The sequence below is a fragment of the Notolepis coatsorum genome, assembly GCF_963971535.1.
Source record: "Notolepis coatsorum genome assembly, chromosome: 3".
In the NCBI taxonomy this organism is placed as follows: Eukaryota; Metazoa; Chordata; class Actinopteri; order Aulopiformes; family Paralepididae; genus Notolepis; species Notolepis coatsorum.
This window is the reverse complement of record NC_140167.1, coordinates 146841697-146864239: the sequence shown is the minus strand read 5'-3', so window position 1 is coordinate 146864239 and position 22543 is coordinate 146841697. Positions and strand designations below refer to the sequence as shown.

Sequence of the window (22543 nt, the reverse complement as noted above, 5' to 3'; positions counted from 1 at the left end):
GTATTCGATATGTATATTTTAAAGAAGTGTATTTCACCAATTATACTTCCTTTTTACAATTTCTATTTTTAACTTCTTCTTTTTGATACAGACGCTTTTACTACGGTCCTTGTCTGAGGGTGGGGGGGGGTCTGGTCTATGTACCTACAACTACAGTAAGTTTCTCACTGGAGAGGGAGAGGAGGGGGTTGTTTTGGGGCATTTTGGTGAGGGGGAGGTTCTAGAGGACGGGGACTGGGAGGGGGGCAGTTTACAACATTGTCTAATTTGATCTTGTTTAAATTACTATGTAAACTAATGTTGTAAACAACAAACGTATTGTCGCGCGGTATATCTGACGTTAATTTCACTCTAAATATCGCTGCTGTCGGGACAAAACCTCATAACTCCATTTTTTGAATTTTTTTTTTATTATATAAATCAACTCCGTAGATCATCCTCCATATGTGTGTGTGGGTTTTACAAAGTTTAAACAATGGGAAAGCATTAAACCGATCATCCGTCTAAACCTCCTAACTATATTCACCCTCAAATCTGTGTTAGTTTTTTTCATCTGCTGAAAAGTTGGGTTTTTGGAGTTATGAGGTTTTGTCCCGACAGCAGCGATATGTTAATTTGCCTGGCTGTGAAGCAAGCAAAGCGTAACGGTACATGCGACTAAATGTAATGTACATATACAGCTGGGAACCAGCAATACTAAACCATATACTGTACATGCAACATGCTACTGTAACAGCTAACAGAACAACTTTAATTTTATTGTCACATTTACAAAAAAGAATTTAATTTTTTTTTTTGTTCTCTGAAAGTCATGTCGGAAATGTTTGATAAGGCATAAAATTATGCAGTTGATCATTCTTCACACTGGGTTCCTCATCACTGACATTTCTCTGATTGATTCTAACGACAGACTGGACTAATAATGCTTCAATGTTACACAGGCAAAAGACAAACCTTCTGAGTGAGGAGGGCTTGGACCACCTGATTGGCCACCTTGAAGAGGAGGAGGTTAAGAGAGAGAGAGAGAGAGAGAGAGAGAGAGAGAGAGAGAGAGAGAGAGAGAGAGAGAGAGAGAGAGAGAGAGAGAGAGAGAGAGAGAGAGAGAGAGAGAGAGAGAGAGAGAGAGAGAGAGAATAATTATCACATTTTATACATGGTCTGAGTCCTGAAGAGTTCAGTAATCTGATTATAAAATATTAGTAACTGTAAAAACAGTAATCGGATTATAGATACTGTTTGGATTACTAAAACACATGTTTGGAAAGCAAAAAGGCACTTTATTGGTGAGATTAGTGTAGTTGATGCTATGCCATTACAGTAGCTTAAAAAACAAGTCCTGTGGTTGGAGTTCTGGCCCGCCGACTGGTTCAGAGTGAACCGGGAAATGTCAGACAGGCAGAAAATAGGGTCATGAGACAAAACACGTTTTAATAAATCCCCACCTTAACATGCAAGCAAAAGCTTCAGCCACCAAAACAAACATAAATCCGCGGTCCTCAACTATTTCTATTAGGGTTGTCAAAGTTAGCGCATTAATAATGCGTTAACGCAAATGCATATTAATGACACAATTTCTTTTGATGCATAACACATTTTCTTATTTTCATATATCTTTTTGGTATTATTCATTGTAAGAATTTGAATTCAGTCAGTATAGAAATTTTGGACATTTTGGTGACAGACCTCTTCAGACAAACATTTCTGAGTTTAATTGTTGACATGAATTTCATACCATTTCTTGTATGTGTCTGTCCCCCAATATGCCCAGACAATGAAAATAACCTCTCACATGGTACTGTGTGAGAGGGGAAGAGAGAGAACTTGAGAAACTGTTTTGATTCCACATAGTAGAAGGGAATGTTTTTGTGACCCTTTATTTTCCCCCATGGACACAATTGGCGATCTCAAAAATTGGACAGGGTTGTAACCAATGAGTGTGGCTTTCCAATGATACCCGACGTGGGGATGAGCGAATCAGGGATGTAGGTGAAAAGTCACAAACGAAAACAGGAAGAGAAATGTCTGCCAAATGCATTGGAGTCTATGGTTTTCTGCAGAACTTAATTTGTTCTCACTTTTTACCAAAATCGCTCCTAATCACTCATTTCTGAACGTATTTTTATTTGGACATGACTTCATGGCTATTATTATGCGATTAATCACAGCTAACTATTTTTATCGATTGACAGCCCTAATTTCTATACTTGTTTTATGTTGGAAAAAAGCCATGTGATGCTGAGATGCATTGGGCCGTGTTCCAAAATGTTTGACCCGTTCAACACTCAGCGCATGCAAAACTGGGCAGCAGGTGAGAACTCGCACCACGGGACTCTGTCAGTATTGAATGGCATCGCATCAACTACTGTACACTATACCAGCAAGTATTCCATACCACTTAATGTCCAAAAAGCTGTTTATTCATGGTTGTAGTTGAGGATAGAAACATTAATTAATAATTCTGGACTTCCATTTTTAAATCTTACTCATATCTTTGCTGTGAATGTTGACCCATGCCCTCTCAGTGCATTATTTGGTCTGACACCGGAGAACGCCGCAATATCTATTGGGCAATCCAATGATATAGCCTTTGCCTCACTTATTGCCAGACGCCTCATCCTATTCAACTGGAAGGCAGCCACTCTCCCTTCACATTTGCACTGGATGAGGGATGTTATGTCTCTCATACATATAGAGAAAATCAGATTCACAACACAAGGCCACACAGATACTTTCCACAAAACATGGCAGCCCTTCCTACTTCATTTCAAAACCCATATGACCTAAGTCCCTTCTCCTTCCAAACCTCGGACCCCATGACCCCCCTCCTTCCCCCACCTACCTTTCTGACACTGCTAGTCCACGTATGGCTGGGGAGATGGCATTGTGGTGGTCTAGCTGAGGGTGTTAAATTTACTTTCCATTTTTTTCTATCTGGAAATTATGCTACCAAAATGGAGAGTATTACTTATATTATATTATTACAGTTTTTTATTTCTATTTTTTCTTATTTCTTTTAATTTTACTTAATTTCTTTTTGGGTAGTTTTCTCTGTCACACCTGTATTTATGTTTAATTATAAAAAAAAATTATTTATGTGAATTATATGTATGTTTGTTGTCGCCCTCCTTGGGTGGGATGGGGTGGGGTTAGGGGATAGGAATGGGGAAGGAAATGGAAGATGTATAATTTGAAAGTATAACTGGAATGTATAAATTTGCATAAATTCTTCCAATAAAAAAAAGATAAACCATAATTGATTGATTGATTTGTATTTGTCTCGAACATAAAACAAGTTTAAAAAAAATTAAAGGTAAATAGTCAAAGACTATTTCCTTTCCATACAGTTCAATAAGTGTTCGAGAAGGGGGTAAGTAAAAAAATTAAAAATTAATAAACGTATAAAGCCCTGCCCCTTCCTTACAATATTTTACATTATAATTAAGGCTGTCAAAGTTATCGCGATATTAACGCGTTAACTCCCGATTCTATTAATGCCACTAATTTTTTTTAACTCAAGATTAACTAATTTTTTTTTTTTTTTTTTTACTAGACTTCACTCAGGTGTATTATTGATGCTCTCATTGATACTATGTTTGTTTCTGAAGTGTGTGTGTGTGTGTGTGTGTGTGTGTGTGTGTGTGTGTGTGTGTGTGTGTGTGTGTGTGTGTGTGTGTGTGTGTGTGTGTGTGTGTGTGTGTGTGTGTGTGTGTGTGTGTGTGTGTGTGTGTGTGTGTGTGAGATATAGGGAGAGAGGGGGGTGAGAGAGATGAGGAAGGGGCAAGAGAGAAAGAGAGCTGGGAGAGTGTGTGTGTGAGGGAGAGAGGGGGGGGGGGTGATTAATCAGCCCTTGTGTGTGTGAATGTAACAAGTTCCTAACGTTTTCTTTCCCCTATTATTTCATGCACACTTTATTCATTGTTTTAAATTATTATTTTCTTTTAAGTTATTTTGTGCATCACTGTTTTGAATTTGATGCAAATTTGCAATGCATGAGGGTCATCCTTTTGTGTTAAATGGCTGCATAAAGCAAGCATTTGTTGACTTGCATGTTGCATGTCAACTCCTCACTCAACTCGGGGGTGGTCCCCACCTCCCTAAAACAAGCCAGAGTCACGCCCCTCATAAAAAAACCATCCCTGAACCCTACCGTCATAGGCAACTACCGTCCTGTCTCTCTTCTCTCCTTCCTTTCTAAAACACTTGAACGTGCTGTATCCAACCAACTTACTGCTTATCTCTTACAGAATGACCTCCTAGACCCTAATCAGTCAGGCTTCAGGACTGGTCACTCCACAGAGACAGCCCTCATTGCGGTCACAGAGGCACTTCACTTAGCAAAAGCGAAAGGCCTCTCCTCTGTCCTGATTCTCCTAGATCTATCTGCAGCCTTCGACACAGTCAACCACCAGATCCTCCTCGCGGCCCTCGCAGGAATGGGAGTGGCTGGCTCTGCGCTGACATGGTTGTCATCATACCTCAATGACCGCTCCTACCAAGTGTCATGGCGAGGGACCCTGTCGGCCACCCGCCCCCTGCGGACGGGTGTCCCCCAGGGCTCGGTTTTAGGACCCCTTCTCTTCTCCCTCTACACTAAATCACTGGGTAACATTATCACGTCTCATGGCTTCTCCTACCACTGTTATGCCGACGATACTCAACTCTTCCTCTCCTTCCCTCCCTCAGATATCCACGTCTCTGAGCGGATCTCGGCCTGTCTGTCCGACATCTCCGCCTGGATGACGACCAACCACCTCAAACTGAACCTAAGCAAAACAGAATTGCTCCACCTGCCGGCCAAATCCTCCCCCCTGACCGACCTTTCCATCACAGTCGAGAATGCAGCTGTGACCGCGTCCCCGACCGCCAAGAACCTTGGTGTTGTCCTCGACGACCAGTTGAACTTCTCTGCTCACATCGCAGCGACAACCAGAACCTGCCGATTCCTCCTGAGCAACGTCAGAAGGATACGCCCCTTCCTGACAAAAGAAACCACCCAACTCCTCGTCCAATCAACAGTCATCTCCCGCCTCGACTACTGCAACGCACTGCTCGCTGGCCTCCCGGCCACTGCCACTAAGCCTCTTCAACTCATTCAGAACGCAGCGGCCCGCCTGATCTCAAACCTACCGAAGTCGGCCCATGTCACCCCACTTCTTAGGGACCTGCACTGGCTCCCCATTGCTGCACGAATCCGCTTCAAGGCCCTTGACCTAGCATACCGTGCGGCAAAGGGAACTGCTCCCGCCTACCTCCGGTCAATGGTCTCTAACTACACACCCTCAAGACCCCTACGCTCTGCATCTTCTGGCCGCCTCAGACCTACTCCTATCCAAGCTCCGGGAGGGTCATCAAAGAGAAGTCGCCTATTCTCAGTCCTTGCCCCACAATGGTGGAATGAACTACCCACCCCAGTTAGGACAGCCGAAACACGTCCAATCTTTCGCCGTCGACTAAAGACTCACTTCTTCAACCATTATCTGAATTAAAAAAAAAAAAAAAAAAAAAAAAATCTAACCCTAACTAACCATACTGTCATGCACTTGTCCTAATAAACTAACCTACACTGTAGCACTCAACACTTTGATGAACATTGTTACTCAGCTGATAGAGTTGTGCTCTTCCTGATGGCTTGTCGTACAGAACTTGTAAGTCGCTTTGGATAAAAGCGTCAGCTAAATGACTAAATGTAAATGTAAATGTATTAAAACTTGGAACTTGAAAAAGATCTGTTTAAGGTAAAAAAAAAAAAAAAAAAAATGCGATTAATTTGCGATTAATCGCGAGTTAACTATGGACAATCATGCGATTAATCGAGTTAAATATTTTAATCGTTTGACAGCACTAATTATAATACAATACAAATACAAATAAATTAAATTAAATGAATAATGAAATTGCACTTAGTTTACAATAAATTGTCTGTTAGTTTTTATATCCTAATTGATTTGGAAGGCAAAGTAATCAGATTACAATCCTGAGTTGGTGTAACTCAAGTGAACAGTGTTACAGTGTTGAGGAGGTAATCAGTAATCAATAAGACAATTATATTTGGAGAGTCCTTCCCATGCATGCTGATCAGAATATTTCAGTACTTTACTGGATCACATTCCAGCATTTTCTGTGGATGTTTTGGATACAGTTCGAGTATAAACAATGGTCTAAAATGGTCTGGTATAAATATCATCATCATAGAAAGCACTGATCCGCATGGTGAGATATCGTTGACATCTACAGTATGTAATTTCCCTAAGGGGATTAAAGTCTCTCTCTCTCTCATTTAACATGAAACATGGAGTGACAGCAAGTCAATACTAGTCTTGCTGTTTATTTTGATATTCAACGGGAAATCATGCTACAGAATTATAAAAAAGCCTAGATTTAAAAACTGAGAGACTGTGAGTACACTTCTGTGGCCTGAGAAATGGTTTCCTTCAGTACAAAACTCTAATTCAGACCATGACTCTGAAAGCTAACCTAAAAAAGACCCAGGGGCATGACCGTACGTCTCAGAAGCAGAGAAAAAAACGACATTACTCTCACAGCAGTAGCTCTGAAATGTCCGTTCTCAACCCCTGGAATACTTAAAATTGTTGTGGACAGCAATCTCTATGTATGGTAACCGGCCTATCAGCACACAGCTTCCTTGTCTTGAAGGCCCGGGAGGAGAGGTGGACAGAGATAATTGCACTGTTGCGAGGGGTGAAACGGAGAGAAGTGCAGATGGGCAGTCAAGCTGCAACCTGGAGCCGCTTGGCAGAGAAGCTTTCTGCCCCACTGCAACCAGCTCTGATCCCCTATTATAACAGAGCTTTCTGCCCCACTGCAACCAGCTCTGATCCCCTATCTCAACGGAGCTTTGTTGTCTATCTGGTGTCCATTAGTGATTCTGGTTTATAGCCACGTTGGCTAAGGGTCCCTCTGAGGACTTGGCTAAGATACCAGCGAGTGTGTCAGCTTGGAGACTAGCAAACATTTGAGATTCATTTGTTTTGGCCTCACATAACCTGTGATTCATGTTTGTGTCTGGCCTGCCTATAGGACAGTGGCGTCGTTAGCCCTGGGCTTCCGGGGCTTTAGCCCTGGGCTTCCGGGGCTTTAGCCCCGGATGTTTTTCTCCTAGCCCCGGATCTAAAAAAAAAAAGAAAAAAAATTGTTTACATTTTTCTTTTATGTCAGCATCCCCATTGCCTGTGCTGAATGTTTGTTAGTGTTTGGTATTTTTTGTTGGTTTTTAGTACTTTTAAACATCCATTTTTAGTAAGTTGTTTTCATTTGATCCTATAATTTTTTCATTCACTGATTTGTGGACTTTTTTTTTAGTGTCCTGAAAGGCGCCTTATAAATCAAATGCATTATTATTATTATTATTATTATTATTATTATTATTATTATTATTATTATTATTATTATTATTATTATTATTATTATTATTATTATTATTATTATTATTATTATTATTATTATTATTATTATTATTATTATTATTATTATTATTATTATTATTATTATTATTATTATTATCATCATCATCCAGGAGGGAAAAGACACTTTGGATAATAATAATAATATAATAATAATGCAGGACCTGTTCAGAGGTCTTTAATTGGCATGCAACTATCCTCAATGTTTAGCGGTTAGCACACACGGTTACACACACACACACTGGAACACACACGCATGCATTGTTCTTTGTAGGATCGCAGATGCGATTCATCTCTGCGATTAACCCATCCCGTCGTCCTTCCCCCCAAGGGCAGCTGGGAGCAGACATGCGTCGGCGAGGGCCGCGCCAGGGGACCAATACAAGTGCTCCTGCCCGTCTTCGTCAAGGACGCCACAGCGTTAGCGATCTGTTGTTGTGCATGTTTTTCCATTGGGTTTATCTTATCGGGGGGGAAACCCTTGCGAGCACGGGGAGAACATGCAAACTCCACACAGAAAGGCCTGGGAGATACCCCACCTGGGTACCTGGGATCATGGAAACCTGGTCCCCAAGCGGGAATCGAACCCTGGACCTTCTTGCTGTGAGGCGACAGTGTTAACCACTACACCACCGTGCCGCCAATGGATAGTAGGGACTGCATCTCTGCCTGTCCTGACCAGGAAACACTTTGCAACTGTGATCTCCTCTGGCAATAGTTTGTAGTATTGTAATGTGTGGCGAGGGGTTGCAGCAATTCCACTGAGAGAAACTGGTCTGAGGCTGGATAACATGCCTGTATGCCTCTCATAAGTTGTTAGCAACTCATGAGAACCTGCTCTCAAGCTCTTGCAGCATTCTGTCGACGACTGGATAGAACAGTCTCTGTCTCAGCTGATCTCCTGAGCTGAGGTCTGAGCTTGTGCCACAAGATGACTCAACTACATACTCGTCCATCCTTTTCTGCTTCCTCCTTTGGCTGGTAGTATGTTCCTCAATCCAAAGGCCATTACATATGGCCTTTGTCCTGTCATACATGTCCACTGCCATCTCTGAGGTGCGATAACCTTTGAGTGTGTCCTGCACTGTGCTTTTAAATAGTACAGATATTGAAGATGTGCACTTTAACGCAGCAGCACCTGGAGCCATCCATACCCATGTCCAGTGTCCTATAATAAGCTTTAATCGAATCCTGGTTCATTTCCTCGGATAGTCCGGTTGGTTTGGGGTGGTGTGAAAGCTCATTCACTCTTGCAAGTGAACCCTGCTGCGGTTCATTTGAGATGTGAATGCAAAGCGGACCAAAGGCAGGAAAAGACCCAAAAATCCAATTTTTATGAGAAGACTGAAACATATGTATATAATGAAACACACAATACAGTTTTTTTTCGATAGCCTAAGCATGATTTTGAAAACGTGGGCCCGGTGTTTCAAAACACACAATTAGCACAACCACACACACAATTATCACCTCAGATCCTTTGCTAAATTAAACACTTGTCAAAACCATACACTAATTTATAAAAACTACATTTTGTTACCATATGAAACACATGTTTCATATGACTTAATTCTGTTTGAACCAGTTACACACACTGCTGTGCTTAACCTAAAACACATTTAGCAATTCTACTTCTCAGTGATTAGAGTACTGTAAGTGAAGTATGCAGAGAATGTGCAAATATACAATAAATTCACCAAACACTACACAAGACCAATGCTGTAGACCAGGGGTGTCAAACTCATTTTCACAGAGGGCCACATCAGCATTATGGTTGCCCTCAAAGGGCCAAAGACCGTATAAATGTTAATGTAATGTAAAATAAATGTAGCTACACATTTACATATTGTTAAACATGGTGTTTCTGTATTTATTACTTATTCAAGTTATACATATTGCATATTCATTTGCATAAATGTAAAAATATATGTTAGCTTATGTTATTTTAACAAATAATTTTAGTTTATCAGAACCCCATATTACTCCACCAATCAATGATCAAACCATTCAAGTAAATAACAAAGACGAATATCATCAAATACAAGCTATGACATTAAGTTTGTTCAAAACCTTTTTGTCACAGTCAAGAGGGGCAGAACTAACAACTGTGAGCTGCAAAGAACACGTGGGACAGATGTAGCAGATGTTACAAAAACAAATGGCTGCACACAACCTTGCAGAGGCCATACATCCAACTAATGGAAGATAGTTTAATTAACTTTAATTAACAGATTGCAGAATGGGTACAGTACAGTACAGCTCAATACACACAATTGTTAAGGGGATGCAGACCAGAGAAAGACTTTCGACTTGTTTACATCAGGGTCCCCCATTTTCAATTCGTAATGAAATTGCTATTATGTGTCTGCATGAACACACAACTGTAACTGTACTCAAAAATAACAAAATAAGGGTTGTCTCAGTTCACAACTATATTGGTCAAGTTTTGGGTGGGACTTGTTTGCGTCCCTACAGCTTCTTATTCAATTGAGCGAGATGCTCGGTTATGTCACACAGCCAGTTTGCATCTGACAGTTCAGACAATATTTCTTCAACCCTTTGTTACCTATTCCGCCTGGATCGTTTTTGTATTTTGGGCTGTAAAATTGTCAAAGAATGTCTGAGGAGTAAGTGCTTTTGGCTTTTTTCCTTTGTTACCTCAGATGTTCAACATACATGTATGTGTAAGAATGTGTAATAACTAAGGCTGTCAAAGTTAAAGCTTTATTAACGCATTAACCCACAATTATTTTAACACTGGTATTTTTTAACCCAATATTAATGTAAAAAAAAAAAAAAAAAAAAATTTTTTTTTTTTTTTTTACCTGAGCTCTTGGGGGGCCACATCAAATCACGTGGCGGGCCGGATTTGGCCCGCGGGCCGTGAGTTTGACACCTATGCTGTAGACTGATGAAAATATAATTTATTTATCTACATATACCCAAATCAATGATGCAGACTGATGAAAAAAATAACATTTTCTCTCCATATACCCAAATCAATGATGCAGACTGATGAAAATATAAATGTTCTCTCCATATAACCAAATCAGTCAACATTTCAACATGGAGAATCACAACAATACATGTCCCAGTTTTCATGCTACTATGTGCATAACACTGTAAGCTCAGCAAATATCAGACAAACATAAAATACTGTATCCAGTACAGGTTAAAATTACAGTAAAACAAATTTTGTTTTGAAAAAATTTAAAAAGGAAAAACTAGACATTATCTCTTTGCCTATAGGATCTGGCAAGATAATTTTTTGTTGTGATTCTCCATTTTGACTGATTTGGGAAAATGGGAGAAAATGTATATTTTCATCAGTCTGCATCATTGGTTGTCTTGTGTAGTGTTTGGTGAATGTATATATTTTCACGTTCTCTGTGTACAGTACTTCACTCTCCTTCCATTTTGGTTGAAGACAGGTGAACTCACCTGCTGCATTTTTATAGTGCTTAAACCTGATTGGTGTATCTACAATTAAGCAATGGTGTGTTTGTGCATCTAATGGCTGTGTTTAACCAATTGGCTCATATGTGTGGTAATTTGACATTCTGTGTCTAATGTAATGCAAGTGTGTTTAGTGTTTTGCAAATCACTGTGTGTATTGTTTTGCAAAAAGTGTGAGGCTGACATTGTAGGGGTGCAAATCTGGGCCTATATTTTGCTCCTTGAGTGTAAGGTTTTGATAATTGTGTAATACTTTTGATTTGAGTGTTTATTTGAAGAAAACTGTAAAGACTAGAGATGAACTGTTTATTTCTTTTGTACATAGGCTGTACACATATATTTGTACTCCTGTTGGGGCTTCTTGGACCAGATCAATGTTTTATCTGGCTAAATAAAGGTTAAATAAATAAATAAGAAACTGATGATTTGGTCCTGTTAACTTTGAATTTTCTATGGGGACTGCCCAGATCCCTCTCATGGACCTGGACCTCACTTTGAGAACCTCGAATGATTCTAGTTATTCAGTATTCATCTCTAATTACTCTAAAATTGCGTATTTCTGTGTTTAAAAAAAAAATTAATAAAAAAAGGGGGGGGGGGCTGAAGCCCCCAATGTTTTCTAACCCTAAAAACGCCCCTGCTATAGGAGCAGCTGACTAATATGTGAAATTAAAATATGTGTGTCTGTGTTTGTTTGTTTGTTTGTGTATGTATGTGTGTGTGTGTGTGTGTGTGTGTGTGTTTGTGTAAGAGTGTATCCTTAAAAAAACGATTAAAAAAAAAATCATAAAATTGTATGTATAACTTATTATCTATTGCATCGTACCTTGGGAGTTGCAAAACTACATTTTGTTGTATTTATTTTATACAATGACAATTAACACATTGACCGCCAGCAGCAGGGGGCGCTGATCCCACTTCATCGCCAGGTCTTTATTCAATGGATATAGTTTTAGACTGGGACATTTGCGAGTGCTTAAAATATATCTTATATTATATCTATGGGTCTAATAAATCTGTCGACTGTCAGTGAGTTGCTTCCAGTCAACATGCCCCCCCCCCCCCCCCCCCCCCCCCACCGCAGTCAACGGTAATAAGCACATACACTTACACACAGATAGCTGTGATCGCGGTAGAAATAAATATCAGATCAACGATCAAATGTATATAGTGTTCTTACCTTGTATCTGATGTAATGCAAAAGAAATAATCCAATTATCTGATCGCCATTCCAAATACTGCTTGTGGAGGTCCGTACCACACTACCAACCATTACATATGGGCGGGCGGGCGGGGTTACTGTTCGATGCCATCGTTGTATATAACTGGCTTGCCTGAGTATGTAAACCCCACCCGCCCGGCTCAGATCGGCTCCTAAAACACACCAGCCCATTTCCAATGAGATGCAATAGCTCCGCATGGCAGTAGAGGGCGGTGTTGACCGTCTGCCAGCTCAGACAGGGTCTGAAGGGTATACCAGAGGCTGCAGCTATGAATTATGAATAGATACAGTATAGCGAATAAACTAAATAATGATCCCAAAAACGAGTTAACTCGTTTCTGGCGCTGAGCGCATGGCGGGCAATAACGAGTTAACTCGTTTCTGGCGCAGATTGTGTTAAGCGTCTATCTATATGATACTCACCTCATCCAGACATCGTTCATACTGCTTCCTCTGGTTGTCGTTCTCCAGTGATAGAGCAGAGTTCTCTGCCTGTATGGACAAAACACAGATGACTGTATATAGAACTTTGAGTTACCACATATATAGGATATAAATAGAATCCCAGTGTGGCATGTTGGCCTATAGACAGAGAGAGGACTAACAAGTACCAGAGGGTTTCCGGTTCTATCTCCAACAACAACAGGAGGGTAAATACCATCTGTGAGCTGGCGACTGGAGATTGACTGGAATACCTCTATACTCTATTGTGTCTGCCATCACTGTTTTAAGTGCCATTGAGCAAGGCAGTGAACCCCTGCCCTAGGGGTGCTGCACCATGATTAATGCAGCGCTCTGACCTTTCTGAGAATAATGCATATGGGGTAGGTGGCTATGTATATGTGTGAGAAATCTGCAGGGGGGAAAAGGCAAATGAATGAATCGATCTCTAAGGCTGGCTTTACATGGTGAAACTTTCACGCAACTAGTTACAGGTTGCAAATTGCATGAATTCCATAAATAAATACAGTTTATACAGTATACAGTTTATAAATACTGTTGTGAAGGGCCAGATTAAAGCTGAGAATCTACATTTATTGTTTTATATACATTGTATATTATTTATATATACACGGTATATCCCTTTAGACCTGCGTTCGAACCATAGTAATATTCACTCTCCTTATTGGATAACGCCCGTAGGCGCCAGCCCGCAAGCCCCCAAAGTCAGGTTCAAATACAAGCCCAGGCATGTTGTAACATGCCCGGAGACAGCGTATTGATTCCAGACAAGAACTGAGGTTTGGGACTAGATAATCACTTAAGTATATATATGGCGCAGGTGCGCACAGCAGCAGTATGACCAGTTCGTCTAAAGTCTGTCTGTGTTCGGTAACAGTGAAGTGAACAGCAGTGCGTCTAACAGAGCGTTGAGAACCATGTGCGAATTGAATAGTAAAGTGTCAGAGTTTAATGCAGTAACGTCAAGTTCGACCTAGTTTAATGTGAAGTAAATAGTCGTTCATTTATTGTATATCGTGCCAACCACAGTTCGTTCGTGTGTAGCATTACCCAGCAGTTCGTTCGTGTTAGCTAGTGGACCTTAGCCAGTGCGCGTGGACTAAATACCTTAGTTACAGCACACGAGGAGGCCTAGTCGGAGAACCTGTTGGACATGTGCACAGGAGAACCAGCGGCGGCGATTGCAGAACCATTACTGGTTGGATTATATTGATTGTGGAACGTGTTACCCGGAGAAGAGCATCGTTAATTTCCACTGTCGTTTGGGATTTAACCTCGTGAGGATTTAGATTCGGGCTGGCCTCATGGACCGAGGCTGGCTGGCTATCATCGTTTGCTATCGAGCATTGGATTACAGTTATTGCTTTTGTTGCTGATCGTTGGATTTACAAGGACTGGCTTCTGTACGTGAACCCCCTTATTCTTCATTGAATCAGACTGAGTATCCGAACATTCCTCTATCCTCCAGACCTTACACCTCTGGGAGGAACCCAGTGTCTCCAGGCGGTACCAGCGTTGCCTTCTATAATTGCTATTATACGCCAGGTGGCGTCAGCCTAGTACCCATCGTAGGAATCGTGACTTTATGCATATTCTTCGCCATACAAGCGCGACCCTAATTCTCATTCTGTAATCTAATGTTGCATAATAATAAATTACCCTCAAATACTATTTCTTTGTCAATGCCGTGTTATTATGAGTGTCCACCATATCTATTCGATGTACTGTCTGGCCAGTAATTAAAGTACATACCTAGCAGTGGTTTAATCTATCACAATCTTTAATACAGTCAGGGTTTTGTAACCCCTCAGTTACAAATACAGTTTGAGAACCGCTGCGCTATATCTTTCTATGTATCATCTATGTATGTCACTAGCCAATGGAAATGCTAGGAATGGTCATGTGGGCTGGGGGAACCAATGGACAATTCCTATCGTTTCTCAATAGTCCTGTCTGCTCGGTACCGCTATGGTATTTGAGATATTGCTTATCGCCACCTACTGGCCCGACATGCTTGTTGGAGCAATTTATATGCATTTCTGAGTTTACGTCTGGATGGAGTTTTTTTGGAAAACGCTGCCGTGTGGACGAGGATATTTGTTTTATCCAGATACGTGTGGACATGACCTAAGATATTTGTCCAACAGAATAGTTTTACATTCATAAATACAGTCACAGCTGTGAAAGTTCACAACAGTTGATACCAAGTGCATCACATCAGCTACCAGCTAACATTAGCAAGATCAGCTGATGCAAACAGATGTGGATAGTTCGGTGCATACATTGTAATGTTGTTACAGTGTAGCATTACTGTCAAGGAGGAATGATTAGGATATTTTATTTATTAGGTACAAAAGTACTGAAGCTGCTCCATAGACAGCTACCAGTGCACTAATGTTGATATGCTGCAGTGGTTCCCAAACTGTGGTGCACGCACCCCCTGTGGTGCGCGAGTGCCCTCTAGGTGGTGCGTGACATGAAAAGGCTAATGGTGGTAAATATATATATATATATATTTTTTTTTTACATTAAAATTTCATAAATATCTTAGTCAAACCTTTAGTATTATGGATATTAAACATGCTGCCAGAGTACATGCATCCATGTTGTCGTGAACATTTTAATTAAATAAAGAAATTCCCTATCCATAGTCGCAGTGGGAAGAGATAAAATAAAAAATGTAATCTGTGCACGGAGACCAGCAACAATTGCGTCAGCTAGGTCGGGAGGTGACAGGGGGTGCACGGCCAAAAAAGTTTGGGAACCGCTGTGCTAGAGGAAAAAACATGACCTACTGTGGGTGAAAGTACTGCTACTCAAGAGTTGAAAAAACAGTCATTAGTTTGACATAATCACATGGCACGTTATGGGCGTTTTGATTGGCTGTTGTATGAAACTAGTTTCACAAAGTTGAGACGTTTGCAACAGTTGTGGCTGAGTTCCAAAGAAGTTCCAAGTGTGTTGCAGGAGGCCTTACACTATGCAACGCAAATGCAACTAAGTTTCAAGCAGTGTGTCACAGTGTAAAGCCAGCCTAAGAATCTCATTATTCCTTGTTGTGAGCAGGGGCAAGACTCCTGTATTGACTGAGTAAGAAGCCCTTGTGCTCAAACTCACCACATGGCCACGATGAGATTCTAATTCCAACCAAATTACTTAGGCTAGTTCTCTTCATCTCATTAACTACTGCCCATAGTGTTCCTGTGGTAAGGAGCCTAACAACATTTTCCCCATTACACACATGCCCTTGGCTTCAACTTATTCGCCCTGCCAAGAGATTTGTTGTAGCAGGTTAGGGTTAAAGTTCCATGTCGTCATTTAATGAGCTCATCCAGTCATTACAGATATCATCAATGGAGAACCCCAGATGAGGAGACTGGGAGTCTCTCCAGTGTAAAAAAAAACATTTTCTAAAAAAATTATTCCTGTAGATGTATAGGATGTAAATACCTTGCATAAAATTATGTATGCTATATAATATTCTTTGTGTATTACAATATAGTATCATTGTCATGCTTTTATAATATTGCATATTGTTCAGAATTTTTACTTTTTAACTTGGAAATTGCTACTCTTAGATATGGGAGCCTTACACCTGGATCCCCATTGCCACACACACACTAATGGTGGGGCAAGTGTTGCATAGATCATATTCTGTATTCTGATGTTTTAATAGATGTTGGAATGCCATATTACATCTGGGTTGTGGTAAATAAATTTTAGGAAGTTGATGTTCCTGAAAATGCAAATACTGAAAACCTTTAACATGGACAAGTTGTCCCATCCATGTTATAGAGAAAAGTTATTGTATCATAAAATATAATGAAATGCAAATATGTCTGCTATGTCTATTTACATGTCGAATCAATTGAACTGAAGGTGGATAGACCCTGTCCATTGTGTGTAATGCAATTTGACAAACGTGTGTGTGTGCGTGTGTGTGTGTGTGTGTGTGTGTGTGTGTGTGTGTGTGTGTGTGTGTGTGTGTGTGTGTGTGTGTGTGTGTGTGTGTGTGTGTGTGTGTGTGTGTGTGTGTGTGTGTGTGTGTGTGTGTGTGTGTGTGTGTGTGTGTGTGTCTCTCTGTCTGTCTGTCTGTGTCCCTGTCTGTCTGTGTCTCTGTCTGTCTGTGTTTCTATCCGGAGCTTGTCTGGCCGACTACAAGGCCACAGTGGATGACATTTGGCACACAGGCTGACAGCAGGCCAGAGACATGACTCCTGGAATCTTTTTCAAATGGGTCAAGGACAAGTATTTAGTTTGAATTAATTTCCATCATTGTTTATTCAACTATTCAGTATAAAGTTACACCTTTTGAACACAAGCGGGCAATACAGAAAGGTTCACTGCTCAGAGCCTCAGGGAATTAGCTCTCTGGCCCCGGTTACCAACATTGAAATGCCATAGTGAACCTACCCAGCTTTATATCACCCTTCCTATGCTTCCTAACATGCTTCCTATCACCCTTCGTATGCTTCCTATTACCATATAGCGTTAGCATGCTAATTAGAATTAGATACTATATATACTATATTTGGAGAGCACTCAGTGTTTTTGTCGAACGCTAATAACTATAAGGAGAGCGCTCAGTGTTTTGGTCTAACGCTAACGCTAATAGCTATAAGGAGAGCGCTCAGTGTTTTTGTCTAACGCTAATGCTAATAACTATAAGGAGAGCGCTCAGTGTTTTTGTCTAACGCTAATGTTAATAACTATAAGGAGAGCGGTCAGTGTTTTTGTCTGTGTGTCCGGCATGCTGCCTGGTGGAGATTTGCGCTCTACTGAGTGCACATTTCTAGTTTAAGGTAATGGGATTAATTTAATTAGCTAGACTTTTTAATTGAATAGCAACATTATTCAACAGTGCCTCTTACATAGTCACCCAATATCCATCATCTTTGATTTTCAAGACATTTCCTCACTAGGGTCTCACTGGCATAAAGGATGGTGTTAAGTTTCAAGTTTCAAGTTTCTTTAATAGTTGTCATACAGAAGTACAGAATACTTTTATACAAAATGCTTCTTACTGTTACGCTCCAGAGACTGTGCAAGACAAGATAAGTATGAAATAAAATAACATAGTAAAATTAGAAGTAAAAAAAAACGAGGTCACAGTGTTCAGTTTAGACATATGTACAATGTTCGATGCAGAATAGACGTAACTGAGTTACCATACAATATACAATACTGTGCAGTGTACTAATATACAATACTATATAGTGCAAGGCACTATGAAGCTATAAATCCAAAGTGTCTAAAGTAAACTCCATTCTAAAGAGCTTCACTGTGTCCCCTGTGTTGACTTCCAGGTACCTGTAATGCAATTACTGAGAGAGGGTTTGCCCATCAGGCAACATATTCCATTCCCAGAACATAGGTGACTTTCCACTGAAATAATGAATCCAGTAAATCTAAGGGGGGGGGGGGGGGGGGGGGCTAGCTTCTTGTCATAGAACAGCTTGCTGAAAACCATGGGGATAAAATGACAGAAGTGAACAAAAAGTGCTCAACAACCTCCTGCCTCGCATGCCTCCGTTTTCCAGCCAATGGGAAACATTACAGTATTACCTGGTTCAAGAGCACCGGTTGGATACAATTACATCCATTGATTTTTCCCAAGACTGGCCATGTTAACCGATACAGTGCATGAGCCTCTGAATGAGTGTTTCTAAGAAGGGAGACCTTATAGCTGTAGTTTAAAAGGCCACACATCAACCTGACTAGCTCATCTAAAAGGTCAGGGAAATCCAAGTTATGAGGTTGAACTTTAAGCGCCGTGGGCCTCATGAAACAATGTGCTGGGTTCTGTCCTACATTTTTTATTGATGTGATATTTCACCTTTACAAACGAGCCTCACTGATTTACAAGTTGAACTCATTTTCCAAAGTTATCGTCACTCTCCCCATCGTTTCCCTCGTCCTCTTGTGCCACTTGATATGCAGCGAGCGTCTTCATTCTGTGGCTCCTCGCTCTGGAGATGACATTTTGGTTGAGGAGGTTGTGAGAACGAGGGGCCTCTTCAGTCAGTGAGCACAGAGAGCTCAGTCTTGTGTTTGTTTATCCCCCCCCCGAGTTTGTCTTAATGGCCTCAAAGCAGTTTCAAACCAGATTTAAAAACCTGTGATGTCCCTCTGCTTCAGCCCTAAGAGTGTGGATTCAATTAAAAGGCAGCCACCATGAAAATGTGGAAAACGATATGAATATTCATCAGGCTAGACCTGGAAATCAATGTAATTTAAGGTGCCAGTTTCTCTACGGTGCTACCACATAGTGCTAAAAAAAAAAGCTAGTGTCACTAAGATAATATGTGACTAACTATGTTATATTCAATGCAATCTAAAGAAAATCCAGGTTGTTGTTTTATATGTCATGTACTCAAATACCTGAATACATGGAAGGTAAAAGGAATATTTGAAAACAAACAAATAGGAAAAAATGGGTTTCCTAGATTATATTGGAAGGACCACTATCGTCTTATTTCCTTGGTAGGACCCAATTGACCTATCTCAAGCTCCGCCTTCTCTTAGCTTGACAGAGGACAGCAACATTTGCGATTGAAGAAAAGAGGGCAGAGCTTTATCATCACCCCATGAGGAGGGTGTGCGATTTAACATTAACGCGCGTGTGGTAATCTGCCCCTCTCTGGCCTCATGAACATGTTTGTCCCGTTCATAGACTGTCCTCTGCTGCCATCTAGTGGACAATCGCTGCTACCTCTGTTCATGTTCACCCATTTCCTTGTCTATCTGTCCCTAGTTATTAATGTACTTTCTGTCGTGCTGTCATTCCCTGCATTCTTGTATCTGCTGTGTCCCGTTGTTTAGTCTAGTGTTGTCCCCAGTATGTGTGTATTTGTATTCGGTCCAGTCATGTATTCAGTGTCACTGTAGTGTCTGTAGTCTCCCCAGCTGTCGTTCATCATAATCAGTGTCCTGTATATATTTACCTGCGTCTCCCTTGTTCCGGTGTTGCGTCATTGTCCTGTTCCGTGTATCCTGTTACCTTGTCCTGTCCTGTATGCTCTGTACCCAGCCTCTCGTGACTACCCTGTGTACCTTGTTTCGTCAATCTCCCCGCGTTCCGTATACTCTGCTCCCGTTATCCTGTCGTGTCTCTCTGTATCATTCGTGAAGCTCCCGGTATCCTGTATCTCCTGTTCCTTCGCCGTGTAGCGTTTTGCACCGTGTGCCTGTTCCAGCCTAACTGTGTTTAGTTTCTTGTTTGTTTTCTAGCTTCCTCAGTTTATTGTCGTGTACCCTTGTTTTCTGCCTTCCTAGTAAAGCCTATTTTGTTCCACACCCCGTCGACTCTCGCCTCATCTATCTACTCTGTCCTATGTTTGGGTTCACAATCCCTCACGCTCTACACCCCCCCATTACAACAGTGTAGCGGTGGAACGGTACGCATTCGAACCGTACACCGTTCGGCACAACCTCCACGGTTCGGGGCGTGTGTGTATTGTTCGGTTCAGGGAATGCGCAAAAAGAAATCTTCATTTGGCACGGAGGCAGGAGAGGTGAGGCGCCGGCTGCTGGCAGCAGCAGCAGGTGCTAGTCAGTTTGTGGAAATGGCAAGCGCAATATTTTATAAATCAATCTTCATTACGACTTTAAAAACATAGCCATTAACATTACATAGGCCTACACTAGGGCTGACCCCTATTAGTCGATTAGTCGACTAATCGGTCGAAAGGAGCCGTAGTCGACTGCCAATCTCTTAGTCGAATAAAAAAAAAAAAAAAAAATTTATACATTTTCTTTTTTATCATTCTTTCCAAAAGAAAAGAGGCCTAGAAGCGTGGCTAACGCTAATGGCACGCATACCAGAGGCTAACTGCCTATGAAAACAGGCACAGAGGCACTGAAAGAGGATTTCACCCATCTAATGAACACACTAGACTAGACAAATATCAAGATGTATCCATCAGTGGACCAATTGCATGCTTTTGCAGAGGAAAAGAAGCCGTCAGTCGACTCCTTCAGACATTAAGCACCCCCCACAGCCCAAATGGAATGATAAAAAAAATAATAAAAAAAATTATATTATACTTTTTTTTTTTTACTTTTTTTTTACTGATAGTCGACTAACGGCACATTTTGGCCAATCATAGTCGACTATCCAAATCCTTAGTCGGGGACAGCCCTAGCCTACACATCTTGCCATAACGTTAGCACGGTTTGTACAACACAACGCATGTTTAACTATGGTAGCACGCCAGCTCTAATACAGCCAATGAAATGTTACCGTAGCTACTAGCTAGCAGAGGAGAAAATGGGAGTTGAGAGCGGGGTGTTGAAAGACAATGATAGGCGTTTATTCTACATCCAAGAAGGCTAACATACAACTGTGTTTACTAACTCCAACCGGGACTATTGCCACTTTTCCACTGCATGTTATTAACGCGATTCGACTCCGGTAACGTTAGAGTTGAGAAGGTCCGAAGGTACCACAGGCTAAATTGTCCGTGCGGCCCCCCCAACCCAGACGGTTCCAACTCACCTAATTACGTTAATCCACCACAGTTTCACAATTACTGTGTTGTTCAAGTTTCAAGTTCAAGTTTCAAGTTTCTTTACTAGTTGTCATACAGAAGTACAGAATACTTTTATACAAAATGCTTCTTTCTGTTACGCTCCAGAGACTGTGCTAGGCAAAAATAGATAAGTATAAAATAAGTATAGCAAGTATAAAATAGAAGTCAATTACGTAGACAAAAGTGTTCAGTATATACATATATACAATGCTCAATGTAGAGTAGAAGTAACTGAGTTACCATACAATATACTATACAGTGCAAAGCAGAAGTGGGATGAGGTACAATTTAGGTACAATTTATAGTAAGGTGTAATGAGGTATGGGTTGTAGTGCAAATTCTTTACCAATAAATATAAAGTGTGCTTAGGTGTTCTAAAGTGGTTAAGGTGGGTGCTGCAATGAGTTGTTTGTTTAAAGTGAGTGTGTGCGTGTGGATGTGTGTGCTGTGAGTGCATTTGATGGTTGTTACATAGTGTTATTGTTCGTTGAGCATCCTGATGGCCTGGGGATAGAAGCTTCTTCTGAGTCTCTCTGTGCTTGCCATGAGACTCCGGTATCGCTTGCCTGACCGCAGCAGTTCAAAGAGGCAGTTGTTTGGGTGGCTGGAGTCTTTGATCATTCTCTTAGCCTTGCCCATGCACCGCTTGTTGTAAATGCCCTGGAGAGTGGGAAGCCCCCCTCCAATTGTGCGTTGGGCTGAACGGGCCACTCTCTGTAGTCTGCTACGGTCTTGTGCTGTGCTATTCCCAAACCAGGAGGTGATATTGCCAGTCAGGATGCTCTCTATTGTGCATGAGTAGAAGTTCTTAAGGATCTTCTGACTGACTTGGAACTTCCTTAGGCGCCTGAGGAAGTAGAGGCGTTGCCGTGCCTTCTTCACAACACTGTCAATGTGTGTGGTCCATGTCAAGTCCTCGGATATGTGGACTCCGAGGTACTTAAAACTGTTCACTCTCTCCACCGGTGCCCCGTCGATGCTGAGGGGGCTGTAGTCCCTTACCCCCGACCTCCCAAAGTCCACAATCATCTCCTTTGTTTTGCTGACTTTCAGGGAGAGGCTGTTCTTTTGACACCATCCCGCTAGAACCTTGACCTCCTCCAGGTAGGCCCTCTCGTCGTTTGCAGAGATCAGGCCCACCACTACTGTGTCGTCAGCAAATTTGATGATTGTGTTGTTGTTCCGCTGTGCCACACAGTCATGTGTGTACAGGGAGTAGAGGAGGGGACTCAGAACACAGCCCTGGGGGGCCCCTATGTTGAGAGTGATGGATGAGGAGGTGCAGTTGCCTGCTCTCACCACCTGGGGTCTGCCCGTCAGGAAGTCCAAGACCCACTGGCAGAGGTCATAGTTCAAGCCCAGGTCCCTGAGCTTGGCTATGAGTTTGGAGGGGACTATGGTATTGAATGCTGAGCTGTAGTCGATGAACAGCATTCTCACATAGTTCCCCT

General features: G+C 41.4%; 1 protein-coding gene across 1 annotated transcript in view; it reads right to left on the bottom strand.

The window, feature by feature from the left end:
• Positions 1-22543, bottom strand: part of LOC311224521 (nck-associated protein 5-like) — a 470803-nt gene that overhangs the window by 109048 nt on the left and 339212 nt on the right. The window contains exons 5-6 of the mRNA XM_084309543.1: positions 12523-12591; positions 955-993 (exon numbers count right to left, since the gene is read on the bottom strand). Coding sequence (XP_084165669.1) covers positions 955-993; positions 12523-12591 — 108 coding nt within the window. The remainder of the gene's footprint in view (positions 1-954; positions 994-12522; positions 12592-22543) is intronic.